The sequence below is a fragment of the Chrysemys picta genome, chromosome 9 (genome assembly GCF_011386835.1).
Source record: "Chrysemys picta bellii isolate R12L10 chromosome 9, ASM1138683v2, whole genome shotgun sequence".
NCBI classification, from domain to species: Eukaryota; Metazoa; Chordata; order Testudines; family Emydidae; genus Chrysemys; species Chrysemys picta.
In genome coordinates this window covers 103877300-103891717 of record NC_088799.1, presented here as the reverse complement: position 1 = coordinate 103891717, position 14418 = coordinate 103877300, and the positions used below count along the sequence as shown (strand labels likewise).

The window sequence follows — 14418 nt, the reverse complement described above, 5'->3', positions numbered from 1 at the left end:
TGCTCCCCCCTCCGCCGAAGAACCCATGGCACCCCCTCCCGAGCACCCCCTCCCAAGCACCCCGGCACCCCCAGGCTGCCCCGCCCCATGCACTCACAATGCCCCGGGGCTACCGCCCCCGCCCCCCCCCCCCCCAAGATTTAGTCAGGGGTATATAGTACAAGTCATGGACAGGTCAAGGGCTGTGAATTTTTGTTTACTGCCCGTGACCTGTCAAAGATTTTTACTAAAAATACCCATGACTAAAACGTAGCCTTACCCATGGCTAGTTAACACTTTTTTCAACACGATTATCTTTGTTACGCTAATGTTTTAACAGTGTTAATTAAAACCTGTTTACTTAACATGCTTTCTAACACCATTTATATTCCCAGTGGTAACTAGGCCAATGAAGATGCTTGGCTACAAATAGGCGCCCGTAAGCAGCTTTGGCTTAACCTGTGATGTGCTCCATAGGGCATACTGTAGCTGGTTGGGTGCGATGTAGTCCTCTCAAAAGAAATTAAGTGAAGAGAACTGTGGGGAAAGCCACAGGGACTGGGGGGAGTTAACTGTAAGATACTATGCCAAATATATGATACAGTGGTGCTGAGTAGCTAGCTCCCCAGGGTACCTGCTGTATACGGAATCTGAAATACTACCTGACATCCTTTGGCCTCAGATTCCATTCCCTGTAATGGAATCCCCTCTTCTGCTCCCCCTGCACCTGAACTGCCATGACAATGCTCTGTGACTCACTCTCCTAAAGTCCAGGCTGAGTTATCATGAAGGAGCTGCCTTTTCCCTTAATGAGCAGGGAGAACCATTTCAAGGTGCACGCATTTGCTGTTGTTTTTCTTGATTTCAAAGGACAGCAAGACATGCACGGCCCTGCAGTTAGCTCCCTTAGTGGGATTGGGATAGAATAGCTGCTCTCCCCTTCTTTTCAGTTGGGCAACTCCTAAAATACAATGCTGCTGCCTCCCAGCTATAGACTGCAGGAATGACCTCAGGCCCAGGGCAAGGATGTCCTGCTTTCAGAAATGGGTAGGGTACAAAGTAGTGAAGTGCAGACAACAAATGGAGACACATGCCAGAGTGGTGCTGCTGTTAAAACTCAGCTAATTTGTTCCATGCATGGTTGCTTTGCTGAGTAATCAAAGATGCATATTCCATATGGTATTTAACAAGTTTTCCTCTTTGTTGCTGTTTTGATTCCCAGCAAATGTCTGCACAGCTTGGTTCACCTTTCTCTGCCAACTGGAGTGATAGACACAGATGCTTGTGTACTGGAGGAGGTGTGGGGCTACTTTGAAGATGCTCTGAGCATTGTAAGCACCACAGTAAGTTGAACAGAAAAACAAAAGATTGGAAATGATCCTGAGTAAGCTTAAAAAGTCCTCACCACAATGAGAGCAATCAGCAAACAAATCTTCAAATATTTAGGCTCTCACATGCAGGGGCGTCATTTAAGGAGGCTGGGGAGGGTGGCTCTAGCCTCTGCTGAGTTTAGTACCTGAGGTCTGCACTTGCAGTGTATTCCCTAGCCCCAGAGGGAGCTCTTCACTGCGACACAGCTTGAGTGTGATATGGGATGAGTTCTGTGCTGCTCCCAGCTTCCACTCCCAGGGCAGGGAGTTTGTTTATAAACAGAGGCAGGCTGATTAAGATAACAAAAGGCTTGTCCTTAAATTAAATTAAGGATCCTTAGATGATCCTTAGAGACTAACAAATGCATCCGAAGAAGTGGGCTGTAGTCCACGAAAGCTTATGCTCTAATATATTTGTTAGTCTCTAAGGTGCCACAAGTACTCCTGTTCTTCTTTTTGCGGATACAGACTAACACGGCTGCTACTCTGAAACCTTAGATGATCCTGAAAGTATTGCCAGGCACTCAAATTAAAAGAGAGGAAACAAAGGGTAGGAATGAATAAATGGTGAGAATGGAAAAAAGTAAGTAGTGGTGTCCCCCAAGGGTCTATACTGGACCAGTGCTGATCAACATATTTATAAATGATCTGGAAAAGGGGGCAAACAGTGAGGTGGCAAAATTTGCAGATGATACAAAATTACTCAAGTATCAGAGGGGTAGCCGTGTTAGTCTGAATCTGTAAAAAGCAACAGAGGGTCCTGTGGCACCTTTAAGACTAACAGAAATATTGGGAGCATAAGCTTTCGTGGGTAAAAACCTCACTTCTTCAGATGCCACCTCACTGTTTACCCCCTTTTCCAGATCATTTATAAATATGTTGATCAGCACTGGTCCAGTATAGACCCTTGGGGGACACCACTACTTACTTTTTTCCATTCTCACCATTTATTCATTCCTACCCTTTGTTTCCTCCCTCTTGCATGTGAAGAAGTGAGGTTCTTACCCCGAAAGCTTATGCTCCCAATACTTCTGTTAGTCTCAAAGGTGCCACAGGACCCTCTGTTGAAAATTACTCAAGATAGTTAAGTCCAAAGCTGACTGTGAAGAGTTACAAAGGGATCTCACAAAACTGGATGACTGGGCAACACAATGGCAGATGAAATTCAATGTTGATAAATGCGAAGTAATGCCCATGGCAAAATATAATCCCAACTCTACATACAAAACACCAGAGTCTAAATTAGCTGTTATCACTCAAGACAGAGATCTTGGAGTCAGTGTGGAGAGTTCTCTGAAAACATCCACGCAACGTGCAGTGGCAATCAAACAGCATATTCGGAATCAGTAGGAAAGGGATAGCTAATAAGACAGAAAATATCATATTGCCTCTATGTAAATCCATGGTACACCCACATATTGAATACTGGATGCAGATTTGGTCACCCGAGCTCAAAAAAGATGTATTGGATTTGGAAAAGGTACAGAGAAGGGCAACAGAAATGATTAGGGGTATGGAACACCTTCTGTATGAGGAGAGATGAAAAAGACTGGGACTTTTCAGCTTGGAAAAGAAATGACTAAGGGGGGATATGATAGAGGTCTATAAAATCATGAATGGTGAGGAAAAATTGAATAAGGAAATGTTATTTACTCCTTCACATAACACAAGCATTAGGGGTCACCTAATGAAATTAATAGACAGGAGATTTAAAACAAACAAAAGAGTATTTCTTCACAGTCAATCTATGGAACTTGTTGCCTGGAGAAATGATGAAGGCCAAAATATACCCGGTTCCAATAAGAACTAGATAAGTTCATGGAGGACAGGTCCATCAATGGCTATTAGTCAGGATGCGCAGGGATCCAATACCATGTTCTGTGTGTTCCTAGCCTCTGTTTGCAGAAGCTGGGAATGGGTGACGGGATGGATCACTTGATGATTACCTGTTCTGTTCATTCCCTCTGAAGCACCTGATATTGGCCACTGTTGGAAGACAGGATACGGGGCTAGATGGACCATTGGTCTTAGCCTGTATGGCCATTCTCATATTCTTATATTGAACCCTGGTGTATCTGCCTCCCGCTGCAACCCCTTAGACCTCACACCCCTCCCAGAGCTGAGATAGAACCCAGGAGTCCTGATGGGGTCGCTATCTCTCTCTGCAGAGTTAGTAACCAAGTAAGAATATATATTAAAATTTTAAACCTAACCTGTGTCTTTAAGTGACTTGCCACAAGATGTCAGAACATGTTAGTATTAGAGCTGAGTAGGTCTATTTGATTTTCTTTCTTTTATATAGGAATTAGCTACAGTAATTCTGTCAGCTAATTGCTAAGTTATCTGCCAAAAAACTAGAATTTTCAAGTACCTAAGTAGCCCCTGGAATCATGGCTAGTCACACACACACCCAGTCTGAAATGGCGCCCCTGCTCACATGGGACAAGCCCCTTCCCCGAGGGATATAGTGAGGGCACCTCAAACTGAATATCTCCTGGATCCTTATGACTTAACTGAGAGTGTCCTGGCTTTTGTGGAGGGTTTTCTGAGACATTTTAGGGCGTATTTTTAGTCCTGGGTTTAGAAATTGCCTGAAGCCGGAGTATATAGCCCACCATTCTTAAAAAAAACCCTGTCTGCAAATACAACTTGACATTCCAGATTTTAGAATCATAGAAATGTAGGGACTGAAGGACCTCAAGAGGTCATCTAGTCTAGGCCCCTGTGCTGAGGCAGGATCAAGTAAACCTAGACCATCTCTGACAGCTATCGGTCCAGCTTTTTCTTAAAAATCTCAAATGATGGGGATTCCGCAACCTCCCTTGGAAGCCTATTCCCATGCTTAACTATCCTTATAGTTGGAAAGTTTTTCCTGTCTCCCTTGCTGCAGTTTAAATCCATTACTTCTTAACCTACCTTCAGTGGCCATGGAGAACAATTGATCACTGTTCTCTTTATAACAGCTTTAATATATTTGAAGACTTATCCGGATCCCCTTTAGTCATCTTTTCTAAACAAGTCCAGTTTTTTAGCCTTCCTTCACAGTCAGGTTTTCTAAACTTTTTATCATTTTTGTTGCTATCCTCTGAACTCTCTCCAGTTTATCCACAACTTTCTTAGTGTGGTGCCCAGAACTGGATGCAGTACTCCAGCTGAGGCCTCACCAGTGCTGAGCAGAGCAGGACAGTTACCGCCTGTGTCTTGCAAATGACAGTCCAGTTAATATACACAGAATTAGATTAGCTGTTTTTCACAATTGTATCACATTGCTGACTCGTATTCAATGAGCAATCCACTATAACTTCCAAATTCTTTTCAGCAGTACTACCACCTAGCCATTTATTCCCTATTTTGTAGTTGTGCCATTTTATTTTTTCCTTACTAAGTGTAGTACTTTGCTCTTGTCTTTATTGAATTTCATCTTGCTGAGTTCAGACCAATTCTCCAATTTGTAAAGTTCCTTCTGAATTCCAAGCTTGTCCTCCAAAGTGCTTGCAACCTTTCCAAGCTTGGTGTCACCCACAAGTTTTAGAAGCTTACTCGCCACTCCATTATCCAAGCCACCTATGGAAATATTGAAAAGTGTCAGACCCAGGATGGACCCCAGTAGATACGCCCTCCCAGTTTGATAGCGAACCACTCATGACTAGTCTTTTAGTACATTCTTTCCAACAGTTGTGCACCCACCTTCTAATAATTTTATCTAGACCACATTTTCCTAGTTTGTACAGATGAATAGATTTTTGTCAGATAATTCCTTCAGTACCCTTGGGTGAATAGCATTTGACCCTTCTGATTTGAATTTATTCAAATTAGTCACAACATATATCACATCTACTGCATTCCTCTATCCACTAGGCCAGGTACTCTGTGAAAGAAGGAAATTAGGTTGGTTCGGCATGATTTTTTTCTTGACAAATCCATGCTGGCTTTACCTTATAACTGTATTATCCTCTAGGTGCTTACAAACTGATTGCTTAATAATTGTTCCAGTATCCTTCCAGGTATCAGAGTTAGGCTGTCTAGTTTATAAATTCCCTGGGTTCCCTTTGCTCCCCCTTTTAAAGAAAGAAGTACTGTTTGCCCTTCTACAGTCCTCAGTGTGAGGCTGGGTGAAATTTGGCTTGTAATGTTGGCATTGATGAATCAACTGTTTGTTAAATTTCTTTGTGGGTTTATTAAATTCCTGTTTTTCAAATGACCTGGAAATGGTTTTCCCTGCTGTCAGTACTTGCTATACTGCACTTACTTTTCAGGCCCTTGTCTCCATGGGGACTGGCCTACTGGAGAGTGAAATCTTCCTTCTATTCAGGCCTTGTTAGTCCCCCCTGGTTGTTTGTGCCTTCTTGGCAGGCCTGAAGTATAAACCAGACAGTCGCAACAGCTGGTACCCAAGAGCCAAAGCAAGATTTGGCCTTAGCTTATTTTCATCCATGAGCTTCTAAACAATATGTTCCTTATTCAGCATCAGGGAGGAGGCTCAGGAAGGAGGAGGAAGATGAATTTGTTGATATTTCTCCCCCCCCCACACACACACTGTATTGGTTTCCCGTTAACTGGTAGCGATCTGGGTTTTCAAGCTTCCACATGGTGATTGCCACTAAGGACAGCTCTCATCCTGGTGTTCCTGTGCTGCAGAACAGGAGCTAGCTTGGATACACAACTCCAGGGATGTGGTCTTCGACATCCTGAAATTCTGGAACCACTGCAGGTCATTCCAGGTCTGCACAACAATCAGTTCCCACCATTCAGTGCATGTTGAAAATGTTTCAGCCAATCTGCAGATAGATCATATGCAAGTTCTCCTGCCACATGCAGCCACCATGGGGTCATTCCCAGTACCATAGGATTGAATGTTCTGTCCTAATAATAGACAAGAGTGCCGCATTCCTCACCCACGTTGGCAGTAAGCAGTTCGGAAGTGGTGCAGGTGAGTGGTGAATTATCGGAAAGACCATAGGGAATTCTGGCTTTTGCATGCCCAGGGTGAAGAACTTTCTTCTGTTTCTCTGTTCTAAGAATAAACTCTAATGCACCCTAGACCAGGTATCTTTAGGAGTGAAAAGCCTAATCTTTGCATTGTTGCTTTGCCTTGCTGGCTACTGTAGGATGATTACCCAGAGGTGGAGACCCTTTGGCTGATGACCAGAGCCTGGAATACAGGAATATTTCAGTACAGTGTCGGTAAATACAAGGAGGCTGAGCGCTGGTGTGGGCTGGGTATGCGCTTTCTGAATCACCTGAGATCCCTGAAGAGCAGCTATGAAAGCCAGGTGAGTGTGAGCAGAAGGCAGGGGGGCAAAAACTGTGAGTGGTGGAGGGGAAAGCATGGAAGAAACTGCTCCACAGGGAAATGGACAAGGCAGAAGAAGTCACTAGATGCTTAAGCAACATGTGCTATTATGGGTCTAAGCCTGGAATTGTGTTCCAGAGCTGCTGCTACGACTGTCTAAACCCATGGGGAAGAGAGAACATAATGGATGTGGCACACAGGCAGAAAGGAATGTATAGTCCTGATACTAGTGAGCTTGTGCAAGCAACTGAGTGGAGGTAGTTTTCAGCTCAGCTGTGGCTGTGGGCAAACCTTTGGCTCTATGCTGGCTTCTCCTTGTGTAGGGTGGCCAAATTGCAGCCTGTGCACTATATGTTGCCACAGCATTCTACAGTGGGACATATTTCAGAGACATGTTGGAGGCATGAAAAGTTCAGATCCCAGCATGCAGTGTGGCTGGCTGCTTAGATAAAGATGGAGACGCTAGTTATTGCTGCAGGCTGCACCACTCTATCCATGATGAGGCCAGCTGCCCTCTGTTCCATTTTAGGCACAGCTTTGGACAAGCTACCAGTGTGACCCTCACTGAGGCAAAGCTTATGTGCTGCCAGGGTGGGGCGTTGCATTCAGTATGAGGGGCTGCAGGAGTCTTAGGATCAGGGCAGAAACTGTTAGGGAAAAGAATAAAAGTTTGAACATGAGAGGTAGAGGAGAAAAACCTGGGTAAAGTTCTCTGACAGGTGTTGTACAGGAGCTCAGATTGGATGATTACAATGGTCTTTTCTGGCCTTATATTCTATTACTATGAAAACTGACAGAGACACAGGGGAACAGGTCTCTTCCCCAATCTCTGCATCCCCAAGCAGTTACCTCTCTTTTTTAATAAGATTGCTGATCACTTAACTGAGCCTCTTACCACAGTACTGGGAAACAGTTATCTAACCCATCACACTCATGCAGCTACAAGCAATGAAACATTGGAAGCAATACAACTAACAATGGAAGTAGACGGGCAGAGAGGACATTCTGCAAAAAGGCAGGTGCTTTAATGAATTAAAAAGAAATCAGGGCTTTTCTATACACACAAGTAGCACCAGTGTCACTAACAGTGGGACGGTGCACTGATTTAATTAAATCAGGCTGACGTCTGTAGATGCTTTTACATTGTTGGTCTAAGCCAGGTTTAAATCAAACTGAACTGCTGTAAGCCTGGCATTAAGTGATGCAACTAAATTGCTGCAGCATCCCATCTTGAGTGAAACCAGTGCAACTTCTGGATGTAGACCAGGCAGGATTCTGCCGTGCAGGACACTTCAATGATCAGCCCTCTGCAGAGAGCTGTATAGCTTTTCTTAGCCCTTTGCCACGTCAAATCATGCTTTCTGTTGCTCTGTTACTTTTGGCTCCATTGCCCTTAAGCCTGCCCATCCCTACTGCAGCAATTTATAGACTGGATGATGTGTGCAGTCATCGTGCATTATCTTACACACACCCCTACACTGGCTCCAGTTTAACACTGATTGGTTGCGGGCTGGTCAGTAGTTTTTGTGCCCATTTAATTTATCAGTTTTTGAAACACAATCCCTAGTGTGGCTGCAGTTGTAAATAGGGCTGTCAGTTAATCAGTTAAATCAGGCGATTAACTCAACAAAATTAATTGCGATTAAAAAAATTAACCACAATTAATCACAGTTTTAATCGCACTGTTAAACAGAGAATCCCAATTGACATTTATTAAATATTTTTGGATGTTTTTCTACATTTTCAAATATACTGACTGTGCTCACTTTATATTAATTTATTATTACAAATATTTGCAATGTAAAAATGATAAAAGAAATAGTACTTCTAATTTACCTCATACAAGTACTGTAGTGCAGTCTCATTATTGTGAAAGTGCAACTTACAAACGTAGATTTTGTTGTTGTTACATAACTGCTCTCAAAAACAAAACAGTGTAAAACTTTAGAGCCTACAAGTCCACTCAGTCCTACTTCTTGTTCAGCCAAGCGCTAAGACAAACAAATTTGTTTACATTTACAGGCGATAATGTCACCTGAAAGCGAGAACAGGCATTCTCATGGCATTTTTGTAGCCGGCATTGCAAGGTATTTACGTGCCAGATATGCTAAACATTCGTATGCCCCTTCATGCTTTGGCCACCATTCCAGAGGACATGCTTCATGCTGACCATGATCGTTAAAAAAATGTGTTAATTAAATTTGTGACTGAACTCCTTGGGGGAAAATTGTATGCCTCCTGCTCTGTTTTACCTGCATTCTGCCATATATTTCATGTTATAGCAGTCTCAGATGATGATCCAGCACGTTCATTTTAAGAATACTTTCACTGTGGATTTGACAAAATGCAAAGAAGACACTATTGTGAGATTTCTAAGGATTGATACAGCACTCGACCCAAGGTTTAAGAATCTGAAGTGCCTTCCAAAATCTGAGAGAGGGACAAGGTGTGGAGCATGCTTTCAGATGTCTTAAAAGAGCAACACTCCGATGTGGAAACTACAGAACCTGAACCACCAAAAAAGAAAATCAGCCTTCTGCTGGTGGCATCTGACTCAGATTATGAAAATGAACATGCATTGGTCCACACTGTTTTGAATCGTTATCGAGCAGAATCCGTCATCACATGGACGCATGTCTTCTGGAATGGTGGTTGAAGCATGAAAGGACATCTGAATCTGTTGCACCTCTGGCACGTAAATATCTTGCGATGCCGGTTACAACAGTGCCATGTGAATGCCTGTTCTCACTTTCAGGTGACATTGTAAACAAGAAGTGGGCAGCATTATCTACTGCAAATGTAAACAAACTTGTTTATCTGAGCAATTGGTTGAACAAGAAGTAGGACTGAGTGGACGTGTAGGAGCTGAAGTTTTACATTGTTTTATTTTTGAATGCAGTTATTTTTTGTACATAATTCTACATTTGTAAGTTCAATTTTCATGAGTAACAGATTGCATTACAATACTTGTAATGGGAGAATTCAAAAATACTATTTTTTAGTTTTTTTATAATGCAAATATTTGTAATCAAAAATAAAGTGAGCAGTGCACATTTTGTATTCTATGTTGTAATTGAAATCAATATATTTGAAAATGTAGAAAACATCCAGAATATTTAAATAAATGGTATTCTGTTTTTGTTTAACACCATGATTAATTTTTTTAATCACTTGACAGCCCTAGTTGAGTTATACTGCTATAAGCACCTTTCCATTGGTATAAATGCATGCACATTAAGAGGGATGGGCTGCACTGATTTAACTAATCACTTTCTAAACAGCTATAGTTACATTGGTTTAAAAAACCCAACTGTGTGTAGACCAGTGTGTAGCTCAGGTTGTAGGAACATGCTCTGACCCCTGCCCCTTCCCCTCTAATCGAATGGCGGAGCTTTGTTTTTCTTTATCTACTCAGAGGACTGTTGGTGGTTCTATTCCCCCAGATGATTGGTCTTTACAGCGAGGTGCTGGATAAGTTGGACAGAGCAAAGGGGTTCCTTCCAAATGAAGAATAACACTCAGTGCAGCAAGCCAGCATGATGGTACCCCCTGTAAAGATTCAGCTGGATAGAAGAGACTGCTAGCTCTTCAGCGAGTGCTGGGACCAGCAGCCAGGGCCTGCTCCTCTTGGCCAGTTGAAAGCTATGTACTTTTAAGGAAGTTTTTATTGGAGATGTAACTGTTTTCCTTCAGGGACTTGTATTCATGCTATAGAGCTATTTAACGGTAAGAAGCTGAGTCATAACTTTATGAGATGGGGCTGCTGTTGTACAGCCAGGCTAGTTTAAATGTAGGAAGTAGCCATGTGAACAATAAAAGTGTTCCCGCACTATATGCATCTTGTGGCTGCCAGAGTTGTCTTCCTACATAAATATTTACTGGGTTGTTTAGTTTTCAGTCCATTTTGGTATGGACAGGCATTTAGAACTGCTGGCCAGGATTGCAACGATCACTCACTTTGTTATACTAAAGAGAATAGGTGGCTCGCTCACGCTGTCACACACAAAATGCTAAAGCTCTGGCTAGTGCTCTGTTTATAAGCTGCTAAATATAACATCCTGAGTTAGTCAATGCTGACCCTTAACCTCCCCAAAAGCAGTACACAGGCTGGAGCCTCCATCCACAGCTGGATGGATGGGGTGAGCAGACACCACCCCACCAGCTAAAATTTAATAGGACTAATACAACCTGACCTAAACAACTTGGTGCAGCCTGTGTTTCACAAGCAGCGTTATAGCTCAGTAAAACTGGTGTGCAGCTGCCATTTCAAAAAAGCAAATAGAATGTTTGAGTAGGTCTCACACAGAACTTAAAACGTTAGTTACATGCTCACTTAAAGCAGCTTGAGTTGTGATTACCTTAAGAGACAGCTGAGTGGGGAAGGAGAGTGCCTTCGGGGATACACTGTCAATATAGTTCAGCGAGGGCTGCCCTATGGTAAGCAGACATGAAGAACAATTAAGTAAATGGGCATTTCATGGGGGGTGGTCCAGAGTTGTAGCCTCATTTATTTGCATGCAGTGCAACTGCTCTTCATGATGTTAGGGACCATTGGGTTGACAAGGGCAGGGAGTAGTTGCAGCACACTGCTACACCTCATGCTGAACGATGAGAGGCATTGGCACGAAGTGATCTCAAGATTTGGACCACTCACTCTACCCCAAATGCCCAGGAGGGACAGTGATTTTTTTTCCCCCAAGGTAATCTGAGAAAGCATGTGGATTTTAGAGCACTTACCTATAGTAGTGCTCCTACCACCTAGAAAAGATCACTCCAGCTTTACTGCAGGTGTCAGCTTTGCTGCTATTTGGAAGGAAAGTTGACAATCAGTGTCCCAGTGCAACGCTGGCAGATGACATAATTCAGCTATACGTGCACAAGATCAGCAGCTGGTGCTTAACTCCCACACTAGTGCACAACTGGCAGAGGCCAGGCAGCACTGCACCCCCTGCAATTGTTAAGGGCTGCATTAGCAGAGCTCATGGTCAGAGATGCTCCTGAATGTAAAAAGCAGGCTGCAATGTTACTCTGTATAGTGAAAGTATTATTTCTGTAGGCCTGACACAAGAGGGTGCCTGTTCCTACTCAAGCTTTCTCCTTCCCTCACTTCTCCCCCCAAAAAATCATTTAAGCCAAACAAACAAAATACATTTTGGATTATTTGGGAGAATAAAGTATCTCCACTTCTTATCAAACTGTCTGTACTGGGCTATCTTGATTATCACTTCAAAAGTTTTTTTCTCTTACTTAATTGGCCTCTCAGAGTTGGTAAGACAACTCCCACCTGTTCATGCTGTGTGTGTGTGTGCGAAAGCTTATGCTGTAATAAATTTGTTAGTCTCTAAGGTGCCACAGGTACTCCTGTTCTTTTTGCGGATACAGACTAACACGGCTGCTACTCTGAACCCTTATCTAGGCCTCCTCCTGAGGTGTTCTACAGCTGGTAATTAGCTCATTTCCTGAAGACTGACACAAGCAGATGCCATTGCAGCATTCACAGAAACTGACTTGCATTATATATATTGCACTAGATGCTTTTCAGTATGGCTCAAGTCAGCAGTGAGAGACTTTGTTTCAATGCTAGTTGGTCAGAATTTAATTGAAGACTTAGACAGAAGAATTACTTACCCTAAAGTACCTGTGATTCCATGATATGGTGTAGTCAGTATGGATCCCCTCCTTGTATGTGAGATCTGTACAGTATTTCTTTGAATAGCAGTAGTTGTTGGGGGGGGGGGGGGGTTGCACATGTGCCCTGTGCTGCCTCATGCTCCCCTCTGAAGGCAGAAAGGGCAGAGTGACGCTGACCCCTCATCAGTTCCCTTGCAGTTCAAAGCCTGTAGTAGTTGTGAACTTGGAAAAATGATGGAGGAGGGTGGGTCGTCAGATCTGCACTGACATCTTGAAGAATCACAGTTACCTTAAAATAAGGAACCATCCTTTGAGTATGTGTCAGTGTGACGCTGGGGAGCATGGATTAGTGTTCATTTCGTGCTCCCCATCAGTACCTGGCCCATGCCAAGGAAGCTAATGATCCAATCAGCAGACCAAATTCGGTGATGAATCTGGTCATGTGCCACCTGAGGCACATTGTGCCTACACTAAGAAGCATGGAACTCACTGTTGGTGACTGGCAAACATTCCTCCCTGAATGGTGGGAGTGGCGTTCTAGCCATACCAAACAACAATTGGAGTATTGCCCTGCCAAATGGGCATTTGCCCAGGTAGCCATGTCAAGGGCAATGTTCAACAAAATTCAGTGAGTTACTCCAAGCTGCAGCTTTACCGACCTGACAGGTTGGACTGTTCCTGAAGCAGGTGGTCGACACACCCTGTGCCCTACGGGACAGGCTCACCAGTCAGCTAATAGCAGATGGACATGCAGTGAGATCAAGTTGGAGAGTCTCTGTGAAAAGACTGTGTGACTGGAAATAGCCACAAAGAGGCAAGGAGAAAGCAAGAAAGGCTTGGTCCAATCAAGGTATTATAGCAAAGCCCTGCCGACATCCAGAGTCTGCAGCTTCTTCTCTCTCAGTATCAAGAGTGTGTCATGAAGACTGACAAGGTGAGCGACCTGTTCAGGTGGAGGTCAGACCATCTCAGGTCTGACTAACAACAATTTTAGCTACAAGCTGGGGACGCATTGGTTAGAAGTAACGGAAGAGGAGAAGGACCTAGGGGTTCTAGTAGACCGCAGGATGCCTATGAGTCGACAATGTGACGTGGCGGTGAAAAAAGCCAATGCGGTCTTGGGATGCTTGGTATATCTAGTAGGGATAAGGAGGTGCTGCTTCCGTTGTATAAGGCACTGGTGAGACCTCATTTGGAGTACTGTGTGCAGTTCTGGTCTCCCATGTTTAAAAAAGATGAACTTAAATTGGAACGGGTGCAGAGAAGGGCCACTAGGATGATCAGAGGAATGGAAAACCTGTCGTATGAAAGGAGACTGGAGGAGCTCGGGTTGTTTAGTCTGACAAAACGAAGGTTGAGGGGGGATATGATTGCTCTCTTTAAATATATCAGAGGGATAAATACAAGGGAGGGAGAGGAATTATTCCAGCTTAGTACTAATGTGGACACGAGAACAAATGGATATAAACTGGCCGTGGGGAAGTTTAGGCTTGAAATTAGACGAAGGTTTCTGACCGTCAGAGGGGTGAAATATTGGAATGGCCTTCCGAGGGAAACGGTGAGAGCGAGGGACCTGTCTGGTTTTAAGACTAAGTTAGACAAGTTTATGGAGGGAATGGTTTAATGGTAAAACATATTAGCTGAGGAATATCAAGCAATGGTAGGTAAACAGTATAATGGTTAACAAGGGTCAGGCTGGAGACTCTTGCCTACATGCTCGGGGTCTTACTGATCGCCAAATTTGGGATTGGGAAGGAATTTTCCTCCAGGGTAGATTGGCTGAGGCCCTGGAGGTTTTTCGCCTTCCTCCGCAGCATGGGGCAGGGATCGCTAGCAGGAGGGTTCTCTGCCAATTGAAGTCACTAAGACACAGGAGTTGGGGACTTCATCAGCAGAGTCAAGGAAGGGTAGGGACGGTTTTGTGGCCTGCAGGATGCAGGGGGTCAGACCAGATGATCATAATGGTCCCTTCTGACCTTAGAGTCTATGACCTTGGACTGTGTCCTGACCACTACCGTGTCCCTATGGAAGGACATAACCTATCTAACCTGAGGGCAAGAATGAAGGAGGATCTTAAAGGAATTTCAATACTGTTAGATGAGAGAATGTCTCTTGTGACTGTACCAGTGTGTGGCACACAGATAT

General features: G+C 43.7%; 1 protein-coding gene across 5 annotated transcripts in view; it reads left to right on the top strand.

The window, feature by feature from the left end:
* The window catches only part of TEX11 (testis expressed 11), a 110318-nt gene extending 97718 nt beyond the window's left edge, over positions 1 to 12600 (top strand). For 4 of the 5 annotated variants that reach the window (XM_065557384.1, XM_065557381.1, XM_065557379.1 and 1 more), the window contains 3 exons: positions 1202 to 1322; positions 6458 to 6622; positions 10086 to 12600. In XM_065557384.1, the coding sequence (XP_065413456.1) occupies positions 1202 to 1322; positions 6458 to 6622; positions 10086 to 10157 (358 nt within the window). In that variant the 3' untranslated portion in view covers positions 10158 to 12600. The remainder of the gene's footprint in view (positions 1 to 1201; positions 1323 to 6457; positions 6623 to 10085) is intronic. The other variant, XM_065557380.1, reaches the window with a different exon arrangement.
* The last annotated feature ends 1818 nt before the right edge of the window (positions 12601 to 14418 follow it).